At 38.4% G+C, this 27,620-nt stretch overlaps 1 protein-coding gene across 1 annotated transcript; it reads right to left on the reverse strand.

Moving 5' to 3' along the window:
* Positions 1 to 538: 538 nt before the first annotated feature.
* On the reverse strand, positions 539 to 23,419 carry MYCT1 (MYC target 1). The gene is made up of 2 exons (XM_030448514.1): positions 23,265 to 23,419; positions 539 to 4,919 (listed from the first exon to the last, which is right to left on the reverse strand). The coding sequence occupies exons 1-2, from the start codon at positions 23,314 to 23,316 to the stop codon at positions 4,387 to 4,389; spliced, it is 585 nt and encodes a 194-aa protein (XP_030304374.1). The 5' UTR covers positions 23,317 to 23,419; the 3' UTR covers positions 539 to 4,386.
* Positions 23,420 to 27,620: the final 4,201 nt, after the last annotated feature.

The following is a 27,620-nucleotide window of genomic DNA, read 5'->3' on the forward strand; positions in this document are numbered from 1 at the left end:
CTCTGATGCAGAATGTCACTGGGAAAGCAGAGAGGAAACATGGTTACTGAAATAGCTCTGTGATCCACTCCATACCCATCAGATGGTGCCACCCTCGAAGACACGTTGCCAGAAAGCTGACAGGAGCCAAAAGCTTCCATAGAAATTAAAAGCAGAAACAAGACATGTGAACCAGACTTCTTTCTGGGGGTAAAATCATGGAAAAATGCACAGCCCCCATCTAGAACAATGAGGCCAGAGATCTCCCAGTGGAGTCACTGGTGCTGCTACAGTGTGAGACAGAAAATCAAGCCAGTAAAGCTTCTTCTTTTTTGCCCTTTCTGCTTCAGAAAGAGCTGCTGGCAGCAGTAGCTCACCTGTTGACTGCTTCAGTAGTTTTCTCAGAAGTCTCTGGTCCAGCTCCATGAAAAATAGTCAATTATAGTCACTATTAATATCCCACTGAAAAAAAAGATCAGGATCTCGTCCTTCTTTTTAGCACTCAAAAAGGTAAATAAATAATTCCTCACAAAGTCATATAGAAATTCCAAACACTCAACACCTTTACAAATTCACTTTTATTAAGACACCCAAATGAAAATATAGGTATTTCACCTGAGTTTTAAAACATTTTTAAGGCTGATTTCTAGAATTCTGCTCTCTGCTTTGTGAAGTTACATCAGCACTGTTTCCCTTACACCACTCTGGACTTGGCAGAAGTAAATTTCCAATTAGTGTTTTCTTTCTTCATTTTTTTTTTTTCCCAGAAGCTGTACTGCATCATAGAAATCACGTAATTTTATCAGGTGCCTATAGATCAGGGATCTGGCATGTGTCATTTCACCTCTAAGATGATATTTCCGGTAAATGTAGTTTACAGTCTATACTTAAGAATGGACGTCAAGATGACTCAAAAACTTCATGGTAAATTGCAAGTGAACTTTAAAAATTGCATTTGGCAAAGATAGTGCATGTTTGGTGTGTTACAGTATGATAATCAGTAGCTGTCTGAAGAGGTAATCAGCAATTTTTTAGGAGGAAAAGGTCAAGGAATACAGCACAAACCACTTCTGTAAATATGTTGGAACATTGCTATTCTCAGCCAGACAGCTGTCAAGCTTTGTCTTCTCTGTGCAACAAGAACTGGAGCAATTGGTTTGGTGACAAGGACAATAAGAAAATAGTGTTTCTTATAACAGTGAGGGGAAGTAGCTCCACTCACTTCAGCACAAGATGTCAAGATATCTGGAAGTTCCTCAAGGGTCTGTCTATCACTTCCTATGTGATTCTGGGGACACCCTTTAGTCAGTGCTTCTCACTGTGAAAGTGTGTGAAATGCAAGATTATTTTAAAGCTTAAGTAATCACTTGTGAGTGCTTTGAAATCTTGAAATCTGCAGTAATATATATTTTGTAGTTCATATCTTCTTTCCAGTATTTTAAATTGTAATAAGAGGCTAGAAATGACCACCGCAATGAGCAAGTATAATCTTTTGCATATCAAACACTCGATGATTCTTGAATCCTGCAGTTCATTTTGAGGGTTGATCCTGTGCAATGTGCTTTGGTCCTAATGCAATAAAAGGTGCATGAGTCCATTTGAGCATGAACCTTACAGTGACTGCCCATGTGCTTAAAGCAAGTATTTGGCAAACATTTTGTGTACTGAAGTCCAAGTACTTGGAAGGCAGTGGATTTAAAAGTCTGTAACCTGTATTATTTGTTAAAGACATCCTCACTTTTAAGCCTTGGAAGATGTCCTCACATGGGAAATTCTGATGCTGATCTCATATAGTGTCTTCAGCTATGGACCATCTCCCCACAGGAGCAGAAGGACCAAGCCCTCATTTACACTTCCAACTATATGAGTTTGCATAATTAAAGACGATAGTTTCCCTTAAAATATCTTTATAGACATGAGCTAGAGATTATAACATCTAATTTCATTTCACATTTTGAAACTTCCAGAGTGCTTGAAAAATATTAATTCAGACATTGATTAAACCAGTAGTTAGGTTCTGACAGACATACTGGTTATGCACCAAATGATCTGTGTTTTCAGCCTCCTTAATCTGAGGGTCATAAAAAAAAATGTTTTGATATCTGGTGCAGATTTCAGGAAGTAAAAATTACAGTACATTTAATCTTCCCTTTTTACATTGCTTACTAAATACAGTGTAATGCAAGTAATAGTATGCTATTGAAAGTTCTACTGTAATGTAATGTGTATTTACAATCCAGGAGTAAAAATTTACTCATCAAAAGCAATTTCACTTTCAAGGAACATGGAGTCTTGGCCAGCTGGGTACACACTGTAGGCTGAGTTGGGTCTTCAAACAGCCTGCTACACTCAATAAGCAAAGGAAGCAAGCTTGAATTCTGCTGTTTGCAGGCACATTAGAATAGGTGGCATCACTTATTCTAGAATTAAGACACTGCAAACACACTTGTGTATGCAACCAAGTTCACCAGGCCCAATAAGGTTCTAAATGAAAAAAGGAATATTATTAATGAATGAAATAAAACAGCTTTCCTTCTCCAGAGGACTATTGTTTTAAGTCCATAGCCTATAACCAGCCAAAGTCAGTTTTGCAGTCTTATTAGCAGTCCTCAGTGTGCTAGAGTCCATGGTATCTGCAGTGAAGCACTCTGTAAACTTTGTAAAAGGTTGTTCTTCTAACAATGACATATATGCCTCCAGAAGGGATAATGTTGCACACTAAAAATAAAATAATGAAAGCCAGTCAATAAATACATGCAAAGTAATTTGCCTTTGGAATAAGGAATACTTGTGGTGTACAGTAAGTAACACCTGTATGCTCAGTGTTTGTGGAAATATTTGCAAGTGGTGATATTGGGCTGAAAGATTGCAGTTCAGAGATAAGCACCTATGCTTCCTGAGGGATGCTGAGACCTGCAAAGACATGTATGCTGCCAGCTTCCAAAAGCCTGGCAAGCAAGATGTTAATCATTTCATCTGATCTAAAAACCTGATGAATATTTGCCCCTGCCAGAAGACAGATGAGGCCTTATTCTTCCTACAGAAGCCCAGGACCAGCCCTCTCAGCATCAGGAGTCTGGCAGCTGGTAGCTGCCCAGACCTTTTAGTAACAGCAGGCTCATTTGCAAGCCAGGAATAGGATTGCACCCCTACTTGTGGAAGTTCTTTACCCTTATTTGAACATGAAATATTTAGCAGGAAACTGATACAATAAGGCTTAAATCAGGCCCCATTTGTCTGTGTTATTATTTCCAAATCCTGGACTTCTTTCACATCAATGCAATTAGTCTCTACTAAGCCAGGGGTTACCTTGACATGGTACATATATTACAGCCAAGAATATGTGTTAAGACCGAACTAAATATTCCATTCTTATCTTTATACAACAGCTAATTATACAATCCCAGTATTCAGCAATAGGTCTCTTTAGTGAAAGACAAGATTTCAGTGAATATATTGCCAGGAAGTATTAAACATTGGTACAATTTGAGAAATACATTTTGAAACAAGGAAATGAGTAATCCCATAGTGAAACAGGAAACTTAATTAAAAAAACACTTGCCATTCACCCTGCTTATCTTGATAACCAGAAGTAGGAAAATGGAACATGAACAGTTCTGCACCCATGCAGCCTTATTGGGTATTAAAATGTGACTACTTGTTCTGCTGCCTGCAGACAGAAGCATTTTTATAATTGTTACCATGCATTTAGTATGATTTTCAGAACTTCTCTCTGCATGAATCTTCATATATTTTAACATTTTTCCCACACTGTGGGGAATTTTATACACGCAACCTTAACATGGAGGCTTTTAAGATCCTCTACAGTCTGTGACCTCAACCAGCACTGTGACATTGAATCTTCCACAAGGTCTGCATTTAATGTTTCTGAGACAGAACTCTTCTGTAGTTTAAAAAGAAGGTGGGTAATGGGAGGTGTTCTCTGAAAATTTAATACATTGGCAAAATGTATAAAAAAACCTATGTTTTTTTTTTAAAAAAACCTAAACAAAATAGTGAAAATAATGAAATAGTGAAATTTGCATAAATGTGTGTATCTGTAATTCCTTACATGGCTTGTTTCTTCAAGAAATGGTCTAGATTTTATGTGGCAGTATTTTCTTTCCTCTAAAGCAAAGATGCAGTGGTTACAATTAAGGATACAACACTATAAACATGCAAGCATAAGGCAGAGCAGTAAATGAGAGCCAGCAGTGCAAGGACAAATGGTCCCTTGGACAGCGGGGTTTATGTGCTCTAAGAAACCACCACTCCCCTCCTCTAGGCAACGTATGTCTCCTCCTCAGCGTCAGCCTGAGACTTCTCAGAGATGTTCATCATGCACTGAAAACTGTTGACAATAGTTCCTCCCAAAAAGCACACGTATGTTTGCAGCAAGGACCTAGCTCAAGAGTCAGGGAAGGCTTTTATGATGGTTTCGTAGGCGGGAGGGGGGGTTTGTGTCGAGTGGCAGATGCGGAGGCTGTTGTTGGACCAGTGGAATTCAGGTCGACTCAAGGTGTTGGTGGTGCTTGCCGCCAGGGTTGTGGTGGTGTTTGTGGGAGTTAGGGTAATCAGCTGACTGTTCGTCTCCACAGGGAGGGGAGGGCACTGCAGAAAAGGGTGGAAGGTAGAGGCACGGAAGCTTGACTTTCTGGGGAAAGAGTTGGCTTGCTCCAAGGAGGCTTGACGCTGGAAGGTGAGGCTGGCCAGGCTGAGGTTGCTCCGACGTTCACAACTGCTGTTGCGGTAAAATCCAGTCCTGCTGGTAGTGTGACTGTGGGACGGGGGTCTGGACCGGCGGGTGAAGGATGAGGAACTCCCCTGGGTAATGTGGGCGCTAGCTCTGCGGCGGGACAAGCAAGTGAACAACGCCCAGATGATCCCTCCAATCACCAGTCCCACCACCATGGACACTGTGAAGGCTATTGTTATCTGCTCTGAAATATAACAAAAATACACAGCAAAGTTATTTCCTTAACTTGGAGGGACTCTCCTACCAGAAATGGAGGATGGCAGCCTCTTTAAAAGGCGAGCAAACCGTAAGATCTTTGTATGTAATGTGAACCTTATGACACAAATGTAGTGATTCAGCTTGCTCTCAGTCTATGGTGTTTTTTCTTTAATTTGCATAATTCAGTGCCATCCAGCAAGTAGCTTGCATTTAATACCAGTTTCTGTACCAATGCAAGGGAATTTTTAGTCTCTCCTAGAATCAGCCCCCCACCAGCCCCAAGGTGTGTTACAAAACTGCCAAATGTTTGCTTCTGTGGGCAATCTGAGGTGTGGATTTATGCAGACTTGTCATTCTATTTATAGACATTTATAGTCAATGTGTGTGTACTCACAAACTCACTGATTACAACAGTGATGTAGCTTCTGCCATGTTTTTAATGGTGTAAGCCTTGTATTTATTGTGACATGAGAACACAGCCTAGCCTTTTACTGCTGAGTAACAGATACTTTAAATCCTCATAGTAATTAATGAAAATTACTACATACTAAATAATTATGGTCAGAGATAACCATTAGCATAACCATCAGCAACCTTCTGGCAACTCATCATGATTCTTCCATTTATAAAGCATGTACAGAGAAACAGCAGGCTTTATGCCACTTTTGGTCAGGAATAGTCTGTTATACTATTTTAAAGGATTTAGTACACTCTGTACTAAAGTTCCTACTCATATTGCCAAAGTAGGAAGGGAGAGCCAGGGTTCAGTCACCTCCAGTTGAGTAAATCCCAGGGGTTGTCCTAAAGAAAGCACCTCTCAAGCTCTAAAACTGCAGTATGAGTACCCCTGCTGCTCTTTCTGCCTGGCTTTGGGAAAGTGGAGCAAGAAATAATCCTTTTTTTTTTGGCTGATTTCTTTTGCATTTCAGCTGGAATGCTTGTCAGGTTATACTTGGAGACTGCCAAGGGATTCCTCAGGGCTCTGTGCTGCCACTTGTAATCTCTGCTCCTCTTTGGGCTCAGCTCCAGCAAGGAGGAGGCAAAGGGGATCTCTGTGAGATCTGAATGTAAGCATAAGTATAGCAAGCCACACAGGTGAAACTGGCTCTGGGGTTGCCATGCACTATGGTGAGGATTTGTCCCTGCATCCCTCTAGCCATGATTTTCACCACCCACACAATCAAATCAGTATTTCACACTGTTTAAAGCAGATGAGGGAATTGACAAAAGTATCGAGTGCAGCTCTTCAGTCCTTCCCATGTGGTGTTCCCCTGTGCTGGAGGCAGAGCACAAGCAATTATCCCTTTGGATAATGTCTTCATTTTCTTTATCTACTTTGATTCTTTTATTTTTCTACCTCTACATATAAATGTAAAAATAGAGGGTTAAATTATTTCCTTGGGCAACTCAGCTGGGTTTACACTGACTATTGCAGTTGCTGTATAGTAGCTCAAATGCTCTCATTTCCATTTGGACCTACAGTTAGTCCTTTGGTTCTTGTTATAGAAATATCACTAGACTCACTGGTTACAGACACTTTATTCTTCCTATTGCCATATTCTTTCTGACTTCATTGGGAACTGTTGACCATACTAATAGGCTGAACTTGCTTTTTTTTTCACTCCCTGCAGAGGATGAATTTCACTGAAATGTAATTCAGTTCTAAAAACTTAGGCTGAAGAATTGTAAATCCATGCCCATTGATTTTCTCTTTAGAATGTCCGGTGATGAGAGCCATGAGGTACATTGGAGATAATACTGCCAAACAGAAAAAGATAAAAAGTAGAGTGAGATTTGCTGCACCTGGATTTTTAGGGAAACAGTTGACTTTAACAGCATATCTTTTGTCTTCCCTGATATGGGCAGTGCCAGGGCAGAACTGACCTTTCAGCAGAGTCAGAGCAGTACTAGGATGAAGTGTATCCCAAGGAGTCATTATAGTATCTTATAGTTTTCTGAGGGCTGTGAATGTTATTCTGTCCTCTGCTTTTAAGAAAAGAAATGCTAAAAACTGGGGATAAGGTATGGATGCTATCAATAACAATACTTCCCCGGATGCTGGTCTTCTAAACACCTTTTGATCTGTATGTTTCTCAGGCTGCTCACACTGTCTGCTTTATTTGAGTATGTCATAACCAAAAGGATTCGGTGCCCCATCTCAGTGAATTTTCACCACTCTCACCTCTAACACCAGCTGAGGTGAAAGAGGAAGGTTTTTTTCAACAATTAAGGACAGACTTTGATGTACAAAGCCACAAAGGAAGCAGAGCAACTGAATATCTTAGCAACATTACCTTTCTTATCTATGGTGTGTCCATGCAAAGAGGCTCAGAACGCACAGTAAAACCTTCTGTATGTTACATGTGAATCTGAACACCAAGCCAGAACATGTCTGTCATACCCAAATCTGTACAGATAAGATAATTCCTTCTGCAGTCTGTTTGTTGCCTCCTCTCTCATCTCTATGGCGAGTGCTAATCAAGTGCAGTGCTACAGGTTTGTACAGGAGGTTATTGCCTCTGATATGCAAAGCTCTTCCTTTGTCACTTGAAGGCTTTCATAATTTTCCATGAACTGTATAGATTAAGTGTTGAAAGTATATCCTGTCAAGTTATAGGCTGTAGCAAGTCTTAAACACTCTATGAAACACACACAGGGAGATATATGGACACCATTAGTAAGGATGATAGTCTGGCTGACAAGGTGTTTTTCCTACTGGTGGCCCTGGAAGAGCTTCTTCCCATCTAGCCTGGACATCAGTAGCAAGGCCAGCCAAAGGGAGCTGATACCAATCTGTAAATCTGACAGGTGGACTACATTCTCTCCTCCTCTCTTCCATTGGGGTATACCACATAAAAAGTTAGCAACACACTCCCTGCCTAGACTCACAGTCCCTGGATCAACCAAAATCTTCTTAAAACAGATTTGCTTTCTGTGACACACATTCCTGCCTCTATTGTGGAATTTAGCAGGATCCTTGCAGACACACTCAAGTTAATCTCTTAGATCTGTGAGGGTTGGATTTTCCTTTCATGTATATGGGCCAAGTCAGATAACAAGGCAAAGTTTTGAATTCAAAGCACTTTTTCACTGAGGATTCATTTTCCCAAGGAATCTCCCTCTTGCCCTTAGTTCCAGACGTGATGGACTGGAAAAGCATTTTTCTCCCCAAGCTCAGGAAAACCTCCAAAATTGCATCTTTTCTATAGCCTTATGATAAATTTCCCAAGGTGTAAAGTTGAGGTGGACACAAGATCTTCCTAGCCCAACACTCACAAACATATAAGTTTATAAACTTTTCAGCTTGCTCCACATATGAAGGAATGGCAGTGCCTCTCAAAATCATATAAATAGCAGCTTCAATTGAGAACATCTCATAGCAAGACCCAAGGCAGGGCAGAGGAAAAGGGAAACAAATACTGAACGCAAAGGAAAGAGAAATGAAAAAGCATGTTGTACTTAGGGTGTGCATACATGGCTTGATTTTGAACTCCTTTTTTTGCCAGTAGTAGGTAAGAAAGCTAATAAGGAGCCAGAGACCTGTCCAAGCATATATTCTACTAATGGTATTCCTAAACACAAGGAAGCAGAACATACCCATAGGGTGAGATAATACATACATGTCTGATTTGATTTCTAGTGGGTGATTTTTAAACATTACACATTTTTCTGAGTGTTTTATTTATTTCTTACTGCTCTATTAAATAACAAGTAGTTTCATCTTAAAGCTATTAAAATTGGTAAAGTAGATTGTCAGCCAAGAATGGCTTTGTTCAGCATTTGGACTCAGCTTGTTATAGAGATCTTTTGCTCCTATTATGTTAGAACAAGATTCTGTTCATGTACTTCAGCAACTGAAAGTAAACTTCCTATTTCTCTTTTCTTCCACCTACCCAAAACTGCACACCTGATATGCAAACTTTATTCCCTGTCAGCTTCAGCAAGCTTATATGCAGTATACAAGCTTATTTGTCTCAGCTGTGTTAGCAATGAGAAGTATCAGAAGATGCAGTGGAAAGGAGCTATTTTTATAATTTCAATCAAAATTTTAGAATTCTAAATTTATTCTCATTTTAATTATTTCCTTCTAACATTTTTTGAATTCTCTTTCCTTTCTGTCATATGCCAGTGACTCAAAACTTTTCTAAGCTTTCCTCCCCATACATGCACACACACTTGCTCACACGCCCATTGCCTTGACAGCTGGTAGTGAGTCTGGCCTTGGACATGGAGAAATCCATCTCAGCCTCTCACTCTCTCTATTTTTTTCCCCAAATGAAAGCTCAGTATAAAAACACACACAAACTAGCATGAGAATTCATAGCTGAACTTCTCACAGTTTAGCTCTGAACACCAGCTAGTGTATGAAATCATGAATTGCACTTCCAAATGACAAACCTAGTAGCCAGACTAGTAGGCATGGTTCAAATGCTGCTTTCTAGAAGTTTCAGTGACTCAGGTTTCAGATGAGGTTCAGGTAAGCCATCAAGTGGATGTTCATAACCAAGCCTCCTTAATGCAAAGCCAGACAGGAGGAGCCAGTGTCCACTAAAGTTTTTACAAACTCATAGCACCTTCCTAGAGCTGTAGCAAATGTAATCTCTAATCTAGATCTCTAATCTGGACAGGCTGCAGCTCCTCACATTTCCCAGACAGAAAATTTGGAAAATAAGAATATCCTAGGCCCAAAAAGCCACTGCTTTTTCCTACCATGGAAGGTTTGAGGTGGTCTGAATTACTTGAAACTTTATTCCAGTTCTGCCAACCCCTGGAAAAATTAGTTTAAAGGTGGGGATGGTATCAGTAGCCAACTCCTGGGCTGCTGTTGTCATGCTGAGTTTAAAAAAGAAATTTCTTTGTGTCTGATAAGTGTCGACATCACTGTTTCCCCAATCTTTGTCACTAATTTGCTAATTGTATTAGCAAAACAGCTTCTGATTAGTCATTTGTAGGCAGTCCATGATTCAGTTGGGTGGGTGAATCAGTTGCTGTGTAATATCAACCAGCTGTGGCCGTAGTCATGGGAAAAGTTCAAGAAAGGTCACACAAGACTCTTGTGGAAAGAGTGAGAGTGATGGGTTGCAGCACAAGGTAGCTCAGGTGCAACATTAGGAAAATAAACAGCAAAGGATGGTGGCACCTTGAAAATGCCAGAATCTGTGTAAAACAAAAACAAAAACAAAAAAGGTTGAAGAAAAGCAGACTGTGCAGAGCATAAGAACTAATAAACAAAATTAGTAAAACAGTGAGGCTCTCAGAAGTGTCAGTTCTCTGCCTTCAAACACAGCTTGCTAGAGGGAATTTTTATTTGGCTCGTGCAGTAACAGAGGGTAATTTGCCCACTTCACCTAATAATGAAACAGCTACTTTTATGTCCACTGCAGATAAAGCAAATGATTCTGCCCTGGCAGGAGTGTTGGACTCAATGATAACTCAAGGTCCCTTCCAACCTCTAACATTCTGTGATTCTGTGATTTAAAAGAGAGCAAAGGTAATTTAAGAGTAAGTTTCAAGCTGTGAGGAAAGGTAAGAACTAGAATACACAGCTCAGGTAGGTGGTCCATCTAGCCCTGTTAAAGATTTTAAAAACCAGTATCAGTCAAAAGTTGTTGTAATACAGTTAATCCTGTATTGAAAAAATAAGTTAGAACAGATGACAGCTCAGTGTCCATACTGATTTTATTTTGTGCAGTTTCAAAGACTTCCTTCAATCAAATAAGAAAATAGGCTCTGGAAGAATCTAAAAAATTATGAAGTAAATGACAAGCTAAAAAGAAATGCAGTCTGTACCCTTGGATTAATCCTTCATTTGGAATGTAGAGGGGATAGCTGTGTATTAGAGGGCTAACTTTACAAGTGAGTCCCCTACCTAGGAACAAGATTGCCCTCTGCTGGAAATTTATGCTGAAAATATAAGCAAATGCATAAAGCACCTTACTTCTAATAAAATACGGTGTCATAAAAAGCTAAGAAGAAATATTCCAATGAAAACTTACAGAGAAATTAATAGTACCTCAAAAGACAGAAAACCTCAATTATATAAGCAGCTAGGATTATCATTTTTCAAAAGCTTTGAAAGTAAGGTAGATTGAGGCACAGCAAAAGTGTTCAGAGGCTTAGTGTAGCAAAGCCTGTAAAGCTTTTTGAGTTTGTGCAATTATCTGTAGGAGAGTGAAGCTAAGTTTTTTCTCACCATCCACAGTGATGTCCAGAATGATCTCTATGCATCACAGTACAATTGCTTTGTTTTATAATACCATCATTCATTGTGATAAAAAGCCAGAAGAGTGGGATATGCCATCTAAATATCCCATAAACCAACTCAGAGTTAATCATGTTTCCCCTTGATATTACTGGCAGTTGATTTTTACTGGAATGATAAATAAAGAGTAATTGTATTAATCAGAAGGAAACATCTAAGATAGAGATGTCAGCATCTTTAATGCCTTTGGCATAACTGCATAAAACAAAGCAAAGATTCCTTTATGCCGACAGAGATAGGAACTTTGTTACCATGTGGTTTCATTATGATTCGTTATGCATTAGGAAGACAGTAATAAAATTTTGATCATTTCAGCATGTGCAGCAAACAGTCCTCTGGCAAGGCAATCTTCCCAGCCTCTCAAAACCAGAGCATGGGCCTAAGCCACGCAGCCTCTGCGTGAACCTAAATCAAACAGTAAATGACAATTTGCACCAGTGCAATGGAGATTTATTGTTATTACTTGGTTGATAGATTCTTTTATTGAATCTAGAATAAAATAATTTCCTATTTGAGCAGCACATGAGTGACAAGAGAGAACTCTCAAAAATTAAGGATTTCCTAAAATTTTTAAAATGAAGGAAGAAATACCAAAGTAAGTATGCTACATATAAGACAAAGCAAGGTTTTCATGGAAGACAGAATCACAGAATCATTCTGGTTGGGAAAGACCTTTAAGCTCATTGAGTCCAACCATTAATCTAACTCTGCTAAGTACACCACTAAATACTATTCCTAACCACCACATCTGCACATGTCTTAAATACCTCCAGGTGTGGCTGAAGGGTAAGGAGTATGCTGAAGTCATCCTAAATCACAACACAGCAATGCTGCTGCCTGTGGGCTGAAAAGAGCCTGTGTGACCCAGACAGCTTTAGGTGGAGCTTGTCCTTACTGAAAGAACTCACAAAAGACCAAGAAGTGTTTACAATGAAAGTGCAAGTTTTATTGGAATGTGGAGCAGAATATTTTAAGAGAGAAAACTTAGTGTGATAAGGTACACTCTGAGTGCCTTAAGATAATAGGTATACCTGAAATAAAAAACATATTTCACCTTGCCCAGTACATCCTACAAACCATTGTTCTCAATGCAGTGTTATGCAGAAGTTCTGCAACCTCTGCAAATTTGCTTTTGAGTCTCAAGGGTTTCTTTCCAACACCAGAGAAGCAGGACTTTTTTTCTGTTCCTTGCCCTTAGCTGTGTAATCTCTCACCCTCTCCTTTCACTACCTGCTCAGCTGCTTCCCAGGAGAGGAGTAATCTTCCTTTCCCAGTTCCATCCCTCTTAGTCTCCATTTTAAATGTACATCATTATTAACACAGACAAAATTAATAAATCAGGTATGTAAAACATAGTGCACTGGCAGGAGCTGAAGGAATCTACTGGGACCCAAACCAATAAAGTTTAAGTCTCTTCTCACTCAGAAATGTATTGACTTTGAAATACTACCACAGAGTATTCTGCTGACCGGTCTAACATGCATTGCCTGTTCAAAAATAGCCACAAATGAAAACAGTATTTAGGGTTCTATTCATTGCCTCATTATTTTCAGTGCTTGCTAAAACTAGGGCCTTGTTCAGGTGAAAATCAGAAATTTGTAAGTTGAAGAATGGAAGGAAGAGGAGCTGTGCATGAACTTTGCTGAATACTGATAAAAGTATCCAATAAACAAATATTCAAGGAACAGGAAGAGGGATCTGTACTTAAATCAAATTTTCCTATTTTTTAACTGCAGTAATACCTAGGCTACATATAGTAAAAGCTGCTACATTTATCTTCCTTGGGAAACAGGTGTAACAGTAAACATTTTGAGACTCATAGAATCATAGAATGGTTTATGTTGAAAGGAAACTCAAAGATCATCCAGTTCTAACCCCTGGCATGGCGGGATACCTCCCACTAGAACAGATTGCTCAAAGCCCCATCCAACCTGGCCTTGAACACTTCCAAGAAGGGGGCATCCACAACTTCCCTGGGAAACCTGTGCCATTGTTTCTCCACCCTCCACAGTAAAGAATTTCCTCCTAATGTCTATTCTAAATCTATCCTCTTGTTACTTTGTGATTTTCTTCTGTGCTTCTGGACATCTCGTTCTATCTTAGACTAACCTGTTAAAGGGAGATTTCAATACTCACAGCTATACATTTGTTTCACAAAGATTTTTGACACTTGGTGAAATGAATTAAAAAGATAAAATGGGAAATTGTTTATAAATACAGAATATTTTCATCCAATAGGTCCTACAAGAAGAGCTGAAGAAGAATCATTGCACTCACAATGTACCGAATAAATAATCTCAGTGTGAATCCTGCAAGGCTCTAGCAGTTGATCATGGAGCTTTTGGGATTTTCTTGGAGAGATAGCAAAGCACTGAGCTCCTTTTATTATGTGATTGCTGATGCTGACAGGTTCACATGCCAATACATTCACTAGTGTAGTTCTTGAAAGAAGAAATATACTTCATTTCCTAAAGACAGCATTTCTGGTTTTGGTGGAAAACAAAGCATGATGCTTTAGGTATTTCATATGGCAGCAAGAGGTGCCACATGCTAATTCAGTACAGTAGATGTAATTGCCCAAATGTGTATGCACTGTGTGCTAGATTAATATTTAAATAATACTCTGAAGCATTTTTTTTCCTCTTCCTTCTACTACTTTAGCTATGCCTCCTTCCTGTCAAAGGTGGTTAAGCATTTGATAAATCAATGGCTGTATGGAAGTGCAGGGAAAGAAGGAGAAACACTGTAATTAGAAGGCAACAAAACACAGCCTGAGGATGACAGACTCACTTTAAAAGAATAATTTATACACAAGGAAGAAATGGTGCTCTGAATAGACAGCTTGGAAGGATAAGACTGATCTCTTATCTTCATGACATAGTCAGCTGCTTTCATCCAGCTACATGTATACTCTTAGCTTGCCAGAATAAGAGCAAAGAAAAAAAAAGGTAACTAATTAAAATCTACTTTTATCTCTTTGACAGACCTGCACATAAGATAGTTCAATGAATTTACATAGTAGCTTCCTAAATGCAAGGTTATCATCCTCTTTGCTTCTGTAATGGAAGTGATAACTTTCACATGTTTGTCAAATCTTTCACTTAGCTGATAGCAAATAAGCACAATCATAATAAATGTGGCATATCTGGGTTATTCTGACCCTTGAGAAGAGACTATATGATTAATTATAATTTTATTATGATAATTAAAAATTATCCTGTTTTAATGATTAAAAAGACATTTTTATGTAGGGTGTATACAAATCAGTAGAACTTTAGTAGTTGATACAAAATGGTACCTCCAAAAGTTACCTGGAAAATAAACAGCATAAGGTTAAGACACAATTCTGTCTCTGTTCTGGAGAAATCGGCATGGGAAAAACATGTTTAGATGTGACCTGTGACCTTGACTCCTGTCCCCAGTGAAACAGAGGAAGTGCTTGGGTCCTACAATAGTATGGCACCACAAGTAGAAGTTGCAGCACAGCATCTCTTGCCTAGCTCTTCAGGCTCTCTGTAGCAATACTAGAAGGACAATGACACCCAAAGACACAGCTGCTCCAGCAAGCAGTGCTGCCACGTGTATAAGAAATGCAACTGAGAAGCTGCATACAAATCAGCCCTTCTCAAACACAGCTGAGGGGAACAGAGATACGTCATATCCTGAAGCTGAGAGGGGGAAGATGGGCAGTGCCTTCCTTTTCAATTACATCAAAAGTCATAGGTTTATTTCTCATTTGGAATAAGAATATTTTGGGAGGACTTCCTAGGAGGAGCCAGGGACCCTGAGTGTTACAGATTCACTGCTGTTGTCTCTGAAATACTGACATTCAAACAAAGTTGCTGTCATTGCTGAGGCCTCACTACCACATGCTTTTATCTTAATTTAAACCCAAAACCTTGTTGCCATTCCTCTCAGTATGAACACTGTTCATACGAAAACTGTGTCCCGTTTGAGTCACTAGCCCAGGCTGCTCTTCTGCTGCCTTGTGATACGTCCCAAGTTAGCTCACACTGTGGTCAGGGGAGCTGGAAATAGGAAGATCTTTTGGTGACCTTGATCTGGTAGATAGGACAACATCCTTCTCCCTTGTGGAGATCTTAAGAGGTTCAAGCTGAGGAAAGGTGATATGTGTGATACTCCCTTGCCTCAGCCATCCTCTAGCTAAGGACCTCTACCATGGTCATTATGAAAATATGAGAAGTGATTTAGTTATGAGATACTTTCTACATCTTTGTCAGAGGATTTTCATGTGGATCAGTGTCTCATCTGAGAGTGGGGAAGAAGCTGTCATGGATGAGTCCAATTTCTGTTGCTCCAGAAGCCATGCAGCAAAATTTACTCTGATGATGCTGGGCCTGCGGTGATTTACAACCCTGAAGTTCTCTACAAACAATGTAAAGAACAAAACAACACAAAACAAAGCATGTATTGAACATTGCATAAGTGAGGCTGAGTTTTCCTGGTGTTGCTGCTTTTTATTTTTGTCTGTGTACTGTTCTCAAGCGCTGCCCGAGGTCCCACTGAGGGGCATTTTGTGACGGACAAAACAAAGACTGGTCCCTGTCCTTAAAACTCCAAAGAGCTGCACAGTCCTGATTTCTGCACATTCATCATGCAGATACATTGCAATTATTCATCATCAATATGAAAAGTATTACTTATTCAAGTGCAAACTCTGTTTAAGCTGGAAATACAGCTTCACTGTTAGATTTACAGCATCTTTTAACATATCACTGAGGAGTAGGACAGAGAACTTGTGGGTACACTAGATTTAAGACCGATAATAAGAAGGGAAACATTTCAAGGATGTAATGTTACTGTAAACATCTCACTGTCTTTCACAGTATTTTATCATATTTTATATCTGTTTTGTACACCTGCTCCTCAGATAAATGTACTTGAAAAAAACAGCAGTGTGTTTACAGGAAACATTTGCCAAGCCAGAGTTGACTTTCTGTCTGATTCTATGTCACATTTTACTCATCATCTTTCTTTCACAATCCTACAGAGAAGCACAAGGAAGTTTCGTTTATTTTTCAAAAATGAACCTAAAATTTGGAGAGAAGATCTTATCCTTCATGTCTTATTTTCTAGGCACCAAACTAAATCTCCCTTACAGTAAGCTTATTTCCGCAAATGTCTTTTGTGGGATCCAGCCTACTCGAAGTTCTAGATGACCACAGGAAAATAAAACAATTCTAGTTTCTCATGGAATTTGGGGAGGATCAATGTCTTTTACTCCATGTTAGGATACCTACTTCAGGAGTTAGAATGCACTTTGAAGTTGATAAAAAAAATTGTGCATTGTTGGCAGGTTGCTTGTCGGAGGAGAGGGAGGAGGCTGCATGTCACCATTGCCTACATAGCTACACAGCCACTAAGCCAGGCATGTTTGCAGCTGAGTTAGTCCATAGAATTGGGGAAATCTGCAGCTCTGGGGAAATGGTCTGTCCATAGCAGACTGTCAAAAAGAAGTGTAATCATACTCTTCCTCTTCCTGCACTATAACTTATGTTGAGCAGTCACACCATTTACATGACCAGGAATTTCTAGTGCAGGCAGTTCCACACATACATTAAAGGAGTAAAACTCTAATTACTCCATCTGATCATTATTTTCTGGGTAAGAAGCAGGGAAAGTTCTCCAAGGCTGTATTATTTTCTACCAGTTTTCTTAGACATTGAATGCTGTGGATTTTGAGAGCTTTCTGACTGAACTAGGAACTCCATTCCTCTTTCTGTTCATTATTTTATGTTTCACTACTTTTGTGTTGGATTTTCCAAATACATGTGCCACTGGCACAGACTAAAACCAAACAGGGGGCATTCACATTACATACAAGCTCTTTTTCTACAATTAGTAGATAGACTTGGCTGTGAAATGGGAATGAAAGACAAGTTGCTCTTTGTTGTTATAGATCTTAAGGTACGTCTATGGAAATATAGCTTTGGACATGTACTGCTTTTGGGGTTTTTTAGGTCTCCTGCTTCAATAAGAAAGGGAGAAAATATTAGTCAGAAGATGGAATGTTAGGTATGCAATAAAGAACCACCAGGGGTTTGGAAAATCTATAATAAACCTGGAAGCATGATACATTTATTTTACTAGAAAAGATAGGTGGGGAGCTGGAAGGAATTTTTGTTCTCATATGATTCCGTTTCATTTTAACTCCATCATGATATTGACAGATGTCTGCTCAATTATTTGAGTCCTTTAATATCACACATAATGAAAAGCCCTGAGTGACTTTGATGTGAAGTCCTAAGTGATGGCTCAGTGTCATGGACATGGCACAGACCATGACAGCTCAGTATCCCTGATGAGCAAGAAGGTAGTTTCTAAAATTTATGTGTTAAGTAGACAGATTTGTTAAGCTAATGCTCGGTGAAGTAACCTGGAAGTCTGAGCAGAAAAGTTGCTGTAGACACATTCAGTTTATGCCATATCACGTTTCAGTGTGAAGACTGCATTCTTATGTATTTCTGAACCTCTGTGTCATAGTGGAGATATTTATACAGCCCCTTGGCCAAAGAACTCAGATATATTCTTTCAAGTTTTTTTCTTTTGGTTTGACTTCACCAAATCAATGCATATCATCCTTTCCTCTGATGACATTTACAGATTCATCCTACTCCTTTTCCTCTCACTCACTGTGCATTGATTGTCTTGCTTTTTGTATTTATTCTTATGGGGTAATTTTGTCTGTTGAATATATATTGTTTTAATTAAATGCAATAAGGTAATGAGGTTAAAGACATCCAAAATTTATGAAGTTATTTATTACTGGAACACAGTTTTCATTTATTGTCCTCTAGAGTAAGAAACTTGTCTGAATTTGGCTGCCTCCTGCACAGTGCTTTCAAAAGCAAGCACTCACTTTTTCACATCCCATTTAAAAACTTTTGCAGGGATCAGTGATCTAGCTCAAAGACTCTGCAGAAATAAAATATATCTCCTGCAAAGACATTTAATCCTTTTGCTATGAACTCCTTATAATGTGTGATAAGCTGCTAAGTACTGAACTTTTAAAATCACTGTGGTTTTACAAAACACAGAGAAGTGATAAAAAAAGAGACCAATTGCAAGAAAAATTCCAGTTGGTGCAGTTAACAGCCTGTCTCCAATCACTTTGCTTTGTTTTGGCTGATGACCACTAATTAAAATACTGGGAAGAATATGCACACAAGGGTGAAATTGTAAAGGGGAGAAAATGGAGCGGAAGGGAAGAAGAAAAATAGCAATTCAGGAAGCACATCCTTGGGGTTGATACTGCACCTGAATCCAAAGCTCTGATTTTGTCAAGTCTCCCTCCATCTTTGTTCTACCTTAACTCCAAGGGTTGTGTCTTATAGGAAAAAAGTCTCCACTGGTATAAAGCATTTATAAGGGCCTCTACTACATGTGTTCACTTCCTCCTACCTGCCAGGAATTGCATCTTCAATTTACTAACCTCCACTGGCCTATTGGCAATGCCCAGTACACTAGGATAAAGGTACTCTAGGGTTCTCTGGCTTATGCTGGTCTTTTCCAGCCATCAAGCAGGACAAGAATGGTCTGTTAGGAGCTACCACTGCCACAGCTGTCAAGTAGTTGGCTCCAGAGTTTAGCCATTGTTTATTCACATATTCAACAGAGCATTTGGAGCAACTCCTGGTTGGTGGTCGAAGCAACTACCTCTGATGATGCTAAGGCTAGACTGGAGGGGTATAAAGTGTGTGGAGAGCAGCAAAGGGAACGAGGAGAGAGTACTGAGGGGATATGCTGGAAATGTGCTGACACATCCGGCAGAGTGAAAGCCAACAGGTTTAACCTGGTCACACAGCCAAATTCTTCTCACTTGCAAAGAGCTGGACTGGACTTGGTGCTGTTGCTTCCACTCTGTCACAACTACCACTCACGAAAGATCCCAGAAGAGAAACCAGACCCCCTGGCTGCTCATAACCAGAGCCCTATGACTTTCTTGTATTTGACAGATATATTGCTGTTTGTTTCAGTGTTGGCCTTTACAAATAGTATTTCGGTTCATATAAAAAATGAAATGAACTCCTTGACCACTTTTTCTGCTACACCAGTAGTATAATACCATGACCCAGTGTCAGACATTAGAATATGCCCAACCCTAATGACAATATTTTCTAGCAGAGCCTATAGTCTGACTTCTTTCAAACAAGGAAACACATTTTAATGAGAAGACCAGTAGTTTGTGGAGAGACAAAGCAATTTTTTGTATTATAATTAAAACCACGAGTGTACTTGTAGTTACTGAAGTGAAGTGACAAATCTTAACATGCTGGAACACAGATGATTTATGACCTTATTTCCAAACATTGGACAAATAACAAATAACACCCTTGATCCTGATTCAAGAAAAAAAAAAAACTTTTTTAAGGTGTAAATTTATAATGTTACATTTTTAAATAGATACTTGAGTAAAACTAGCCAGAAGCATAACCATGGGATATAAGTTCATGGTGATTCATATCTGCTTACACTTTTTTTCTCTGCTGCTGTCATATTGATCAAATGTACTATTTAAATTTAGTTTCCTAATCTCAAAATATGTTACTATCTTCACTGGAGAAATGGAATTGTCTCAAAGCCATTTATTGTATTTAATTGTGTGCAACTGAAAATGCTTTTAAGGAATTACAAGAAATGCACTCCTGGATAAAATGGAAACATCTTTTCTTCCACTGTTGACTAGCAAATCAAAATCAACTCAATAAAGACTATATTAAAGCAGCAAAATTAGGTTAGTTGTTGATGGATGGGTACCAAACTCTGAATTTCTCAGTTATTGCCACACTTCCATTTGAAATTGCCAACAAAAAAAATAATCCAGATTCTCTATCTAGAGAACTATGTGATACCAACAGTTCTGAAGTTCAGCAGAGGCTGACGCAATGTTTCTCTTCTTACCTCTGCCAAAATACCACACTATGGATTTTCACTGCGTGGCTTCCAAGAAGTTGGCACCAGAAAGAGGTGATGTGCCTTTGCAGCAGCTCAGACAACTGTTCTGAAACATACGTGTGTCTCTACGAAGACTGCAACATTTGTAGGAGGAAACAGCTCTGGCAAAGTGAGAACTGGAACGCCTATTTTGTGCTCATGACTTATTAGACAGAGGATATTTGCTGGCAAAGCCAGGAGGTCTAACATGAAACTCATGAACGTAAGCCAGTAGGGGGATTTTTTACTATTTTTTTTCCCCAAGAATTTATTTTAGGCCAACAAAACTACTGTTTTGCTCCTTCTGCTTACTCTGCTGTATAATTTAGCATTTCAAAAATACTGCAGAACGAAGACAATTCAAAAGAAAAATTCCTGCAAGACTTGCATCTAAGCACGTTTTCAACACTTTAGGCTATAACTGAGTCTACACTGAGCCTGCAAAAAAGTGTTCTATTTTTTTTTTTCTTTTGTTACTGTTATTTGTTGCAGGCTTTGCATGAATAAAGAGAGATGGTTTAGACTATTCACACAGGATGGCTTATATCAAGTTGTCTGCATATCTTGTGTTTTACCTATACAGCTTTGTTCATGAACAAATTTTGTTCCACTAGCTTGGAGCAGTTGTAAAAAGATTTATATGTGCTCACACATAAATAAGCTGTGGACAGTTTTGTTTGTTCATTGTTTAAAATTCTTAGAGGCACTTTTAAGAAGCCATTGTGTGAAGCTACAGTTGGAAACTGTACAGCTTTAGAAAACAGGATGCCTGTGTGTTTTCCAGATCATAGAACCAGATGTTGGACAATAGATGGTTTATAAAATTGTAAGATTAAGTATCATTATGAATGGTTGCTATAAATTTTTTATAGCATTTTCTCTTATAAAGTTAGTCTTCTCGACAAACCTTTACAAACATGCTGAGGTTTACACTTTGTCCTAATCTATGAAAGCTGCTGAGAAGTCACATGCATGGAAAAGAATCTTCATCTTGCTCATGTATGCACACTCACAGCACTACATGGTGCGTGTCTCAGAAAGACAGTGAAACAGACTGTAACCATATCCTGAAAAATCAATTTCAAATACTGCATTCTCATTTAATAAAGAACTCAATTTTATTTATGTCTGGTTTGTGCAGTTTTTACCTCAGGTAAGGTAACTCAGATGACCTCATAAAATACACTTGTATCATCTAAGTGAAGTTCTCACAGTCATGTGTCAGTCATGGTCTTCTGACACAGACTATATGGTTTTATATAGAGTGCTATTCACTCTTCTAAAAGACTATCAGAAAAGTGGAAGAAACCTAAGAGGCATTTTCCCTTCTCAGGACCATGTAAGCACCACAACAATGCAATCTCTGGGTATCATCAGAGCATAAGAAAGAGGGAGGTGATAGGGCTGGGTACAGGATCAGTGCTTGGCAAGCTGGATGAGCAGCACTGGTGGAAAGATGCTGGCCCTTTCAGCAACAAGAGAACTCATGTGTGTCCTGCTCTGTGCTTTGAAATGTAGCTCTTTATACTGAAGGACCAGGCCAATGAGCACCTTAAGGAATTCCATAAATGAAATGACAGAGTAACAGCAGCACCAGCAGAGCAAGTTGCATGCAGTATGCTGTGGAATTTAAATGTTTACTCCTTACCTTATTTTTTTTGACTCTTCACAAAGATGGAGAATACCTTGACCACAGTTTATTATAGTTAAAGGATCCTTTGAGTTTCACATAACTTTGCCATTTGTTATGTAAGTTTCCATTACAATTAAGCAATAGTTTACCTTAGAATAAAAGCAAATCTGCAGTTGTTACTGCAGTACTTCTTACACAAGGCTTCTTACAGTACATGTTGATGAAAGCACTTTATTTTTTGTTCTAAAAGAGCCAAGTGAGATTATGTGTATTTTCAATCTACAAAAATGATAGTTATTTTTCAGAGTCCAGCAGACAGCCGCCAGACAGCAAGGGACTCTGAAACAGTAATACCAGTATTTTTTCTTCAGTTAACCTGTAAGTATTTATGAAAGATGGACAATATCATAATCCTACTTTCTAGCACAAGACACTAAAATGAAGCAAATTGCTCATATTGTCTCAATAGGAAAATATATATGTCACTGCAGGAAATGAGTGCCTGGCATTCAACAGACTCTTATGTCTTATGCTAAGAAAATGAAGGAACTTCTTTAAATCTTTTCTTGTATAGTTATTTGTAACTCTCTTCCCAGGACACTCCCATGCAACAAAAGTCCCATTTTGCTTATGCTTAGTATTTTTCAGTTTTAGATAGTGTACGGATTCTTGGAGAGTTCATTGCTTAATACGAATAATAAAATAGAGAAAACCAGATCATATTATTCACTCTAGTGCTACATGCTAGTACACGTTACTGCTAAACATACCAAGCAGTGAAGCTTTTTGGAGGGAAAGGTTCTCCACCACTATTGCACAGAGCCCTTCAGGATCAAGTCACTGAACCAAATCACACTGAATGGATTCCAGTGTAACATATACTTCCATCTCACACTATATATGTTTCTGTTAATTGCCCATTCCCAGGTTTGGGTGAAGGAAAACTGTGTTGAAAGATTATAATAAAAATACACATTGAGGAAAAAGTGAGGAAAATCAGATTGTGAGACACCAAAACAAATTACAAACAATTTTTCATTCTGGGGGAGTACGAGTTTATTCCAAAGGCTGCAACACCTTTAGTTTTTGCTATTGCTTTTTCATCAGAAGATGAAACAGATCATGCCTTCTGTGTAGGTACATTCATTAAACAGTTGAGAAAGTCTGCCTGAACTGAAACATACTGAAGTCAATAGACTCCCTTTCAACTGACTTCAGTAATGAACTTTGTCAAACGATCAATTCTGGCCCGGCAGTTCCTGCTGTCTTGATTAGCTTAAAAACATGGTAAAACTTTGTCAAAGAAACCTTTGGAAATCAATCTTTTGCACTGCCAAGAAATACCAAACCTATTATTTACTTTTTGCCTCCAACATGAGGCTTGAAAGTATCTAGATATATTTCTAAGGCACTCACTAGCAAATCTCAGTGTCTACTTTAATAATATTCCAGAAAAGAAAAAAGAGAAAAAAAATCCTTACCCCAAAATTTTGGTGGCCATGTGATTGGAGAGTAAGTGCTGTTTCTATCCATAACATCCAAGTAACAAATATAGAATGGTATGTCCACAGAGGAGCCAAGCTTTTCTGAACGTTTGAGATTTAGCTGTAGAAGCAATGTTTTTGTGCTGCCAGGGAACTGTGTTGTTTGGCTGAAAGGAAATGGATGTATCACATTTCCTGCTTGTGGGCTTGAATTAGCAAGTGCTGGCCTTATCTTGAAACACCACATGGTTCCCGAGATGGAGGAATAGTTTCCTTCTCGTCATTTCCTCAGCCACAGCAAATTGACTCAGAACAATACTAAATCTCCTCCTTCTCCAAAACTTTTTGAAGCCCAAAATGTCCAGAGATAGACAGATGAAAAGACCTTTCTCTTTCCTCTAATGATTTTCCATGTTGAAGACCATCCTCAAACTTTCAAAAGCCCTTGTATTCGGTGGAAATTTTCAACAAGGAAGAAATTTATCAGGAGGCTCTTAATAAGCACTACTTCAGTAGTATATTAATTTAGGATATGAGGTTTGTTAAGTATTTGCCACTCTTCCTCAGATAGTTCGAGGAACTAACTGGGCCTAAGAGTGTAACTGCAGGTGCTAATATATTAATAAATGTACTTCAAATATATTTTGCCAATTCTTTTCCTTTCCGTAGCTCATATGAGTTTCCTGGAACACAAACAGGCTTCAAGGTAATTGAAAATTTTTAATATAGTGCGGTGTTAATTCCCTGCTGGAATCTGTAGTTCCTGCTGCTAAATATAACAAATAGCAATAATAATACCTCTACAGAAGAAAATAGCCAGCATACTTCATGAGACAGATCCAGAATTAATGTAGAAAATATGGGAGTCAATAAAATATACGATTTTGTATTAATGTGATAAATTTTGTGTAACCTGATTTTAACTATTTTCTCCTTAAATATATTGCAGATAATAGATGCCCATAAACATTCTGCTGTGCATTTCAAACACCTTCTCTCTGAAGAGTTGTATGTGGTTTTGTTTTGACCATTGTTTAAAAAACCAGAATTATCTGTATCTATTTTCCACTATGAATATCTGGAATCAACAAAATTTATGAATCTGCCAGTGTTAAGATTTGGATGTGGCAATCTTGAATCCTTTGGTTTGTTTTCTTCTGTTTGAGACCTTTTTGCAGTAGACAGCTTTTTAAAAATGCTGAGTAAGGATACCCTGATGGTTAGTGGTAGATTGATGACTGTCAAAGCTGGTGCTTAAATTTGCATATCCCAATACTGGGTTAAGCATCGGAATGAAAAATGTCTAATTTTCAGACATCTGTGGACAAGGTACAACTTAATAAGAAGTACTGACCTTAATCTAGTTGAAAAGCAGCTGAGTTAAGACATGGACACTTGTCCAGGTAATTAAATTTTCTGTATTATCAAGTGTATGAAATATGAACCTTAATGCTTCGTGAGGAAGTCGACAGCAATGAAAAGCAGCATGATAGTTTCTCTCTGTCTAGACAGACTATTTGAAGATGAGAGTTCTTTCATTTGTCTCAAAAAACCCCAGCTGTTATAGACAGCCATTGACAGTAGAAGATCAGGGAATCTGGACCACCAAAAGTAATCTTTTTTTCTTGGAAGAAAAAGAAAGAATTGCAATTTCCTGCAACAGACTTTATCTTAAACAGGTAGAGTGTACCAAGTCCTGAGATGTCGTAACCAAAATGGAACCTTCTTCACTAAAAAATCTAAAGCAGATTGATACATCATAAAGCTTGTCTTATTTCAAATATTGGATTAATTTAATTTTCTTCCATTTATTTCTGAGTATTACAGGAATTTATTTGCTTGGTAACTCCATCAGTTCTTTCATTTTTCTCTATTGAGAAGTATCTTTGCATGAAAAAAAATTGCAATAACTTGAGATACTCTGATGGACAAAAATGTTCATCACCATTCATTATCCTGGCAAGTATACCACATTGCCACTTCTGATGAGTGGGAGACAGAGATAAATACAGGATGAGCTGTCAAACAAAATGCTAAGGTGGGGGAGTTCAATCCTAATGAAAGAAACAGCCTTTAGCCCTTGAAAGGCGCAAACTGATTCTGTTCTGAAAGATATTTAGTCTTTCAATTAAAAGAAGGTGCTTTGAATTTGCAGCAGCACAAGCCCTGCTCCATGAAGAAAAAAAATCTTTCTGGGGAAATAAATGGAATGGGTTCTATCACATATTAGTAAAAATCATGAAGAAACAATCCATAGGTGCCCAGGGTACTGCCAGCAGGTGAAGAGTTGTCTGCTTCCTTGGCCACATGGTCCATAGGGAGAGGATAAGCACCATTGCCAGCATGCTCTGGGGCCAGCAGTTGCTTTCTCTGAGGCATTGATGCTTTGCCTATTGATATATTACAATTCTCTTTCTCTTTGACCTCCAGAAAACTGATCATCTACATGTTTTCTGTTTAAGACAATACTGACAGTGGAGAGAGACTTTAGAGGGTGTATGGAGATGATTTTATTTGAAACCTTCTTTTCAGCTGGACAGAGCTCATGGTGATGTTTGAGTAGGATCAATAATCCCTACCACATGATCTTAGCTACTGTCAATCACTGCCAAATAGAAGGGTCATACCAGTGTCATTAGAAGTGAAAAAGGAACACTGTGTTAGAACTTTAAAGCAACTTGATGAAAAATATGTTTCAGTTTTTCAGTTGCTGGCACTTCTTGAAGAAACCTAGGTATATAAACTGAATACTCCAACATGAATCCATAAAATCTCTTTTTTTTTCAGGTGTAAGCAGAGTTCACTGAAAAAAAAAAAAAAAAAAGAGTGAAAAAGTGTAGAATGTGTATACAGTGAAACTTTTTTCTTTTTTTTTATACTTTCCATCTGGAGATTATGATTTAGGCTGGGATTTCCTTTAATTGTTTTATATTTCAGCAGCCTCATATTTGTCCTTGGTTAGTTTTACAGCTCTCCGGATGCATGAAGAAAAACTCAGGAATTTTTGTTCTTTTACCAGTGATGAAAAATGTTCCTGTCTCCCATCAAACTATCCATTTTAAAGGCTGCTCATAATGTGACAAAAGACAAAGAAACTGCATCCTACTACCTTAAATGAATCACTTCAGATTACTTCAGTTGACCTGCTACAGGTTAAGTAACCTACTTCCCATGTGATGGCTCCATCACAATACACCTTTCAATATGTTATGCCTGCTATGAATGAAAAGAAATATGGCTGCACTAACACCATTATCTCAGAAAAGACCTTGGTTCCCAGGGCAGTATTAGGTGATAGTAATTTTTCTCCAGATTTTTCAGAAAAAGAATGGTAGATGGGATATTAATCAGAATTTTGGGTATTCATCAAAATTCCAGATATTCAGTGTTTGGGAGAGGTGTGAAATTCTAAGACATAACATCAAAAGAAGGTCTCTCATTGCTGTTTATTTACTATTACATGACTGCAAAGGTAATGTCACAGTGCAGAATGTGAATGCACATTGTATTTACTAGATCCTATATCAAATTTTATATACAATATTCAACTCAAAATGCAGAAATCACATTTTTTACTTAACATGGAAGTCTTTTCTAACTGTGAAGTGACTGACACACATAAAAGAGGCAGAGCAGAGCCCTCCCCTCTATCAGCTAGACATTTTCAGATTACTGATATTTTTCGTGATCTTTGGGTTTTTAAAGACTGTGTTTGCTTATTTATGCATGGGGGGGGAAGTGCAGGGGAGGGAATTAAGAAAGGGAACACAGCAACACAGATCTTATGTCAATGCATTTCAGATTTCAGCACTGGTTACACTTAATCCAGGGGAAAAATAAATTTAAAAAAAATCGAAGTTTATATATCTTAAATACTTTATGTGAGAAGGAGCAGCAACTCCTCCTTCTAGAAGAAATAGTGAAACATACTGTGGGCAGAAGCCAATTTTAGCATCTCTGCACTATATTCCTACAGCTAACTAATAGCTAGGGAGTATGATGCAGAGTTGGCACTATGAGGCTTGTATGTGTTCAGCTGTACACCAGAGTAATAGTCAGCCCTAGGGGCATAAGGATGTGAAAGAGGGAGGGGACAAATATATATTCTTTGGAGCTAATGAAAAGTCAGGAACTTATTCTCTGACTTTAGTATCTAACATCTTGCTTGATATTCTGTGTGGCCCATGTGTACCTAGCAGTTTGGACTCTAACTTGAAAACCCCAAACTCAAGCTTTTATTTAGTCAAGAGACTAATTTGTGAGTAACCATACCAGAACAGAAGAAAATAAGGTAGTAATTTTTAAAGATTGCTTTCCTTTTGGTTCTCTGTTCTCTTCCAAACACATCCTATG

This window comes from Calypte anna, chromosome 3, assembly GCF_003957555.1.
Source record: "Calypte anna isolate BGI_N300 chromosome 3, bCalAnn1_v1.p, whole genome shotgun sequence".
Taxonomy (NCBI): Eukaryota; Metazoa; Chordata; class Aves; order Apodiformes; family Trochilidae; genus Calypte; species Calypte anna.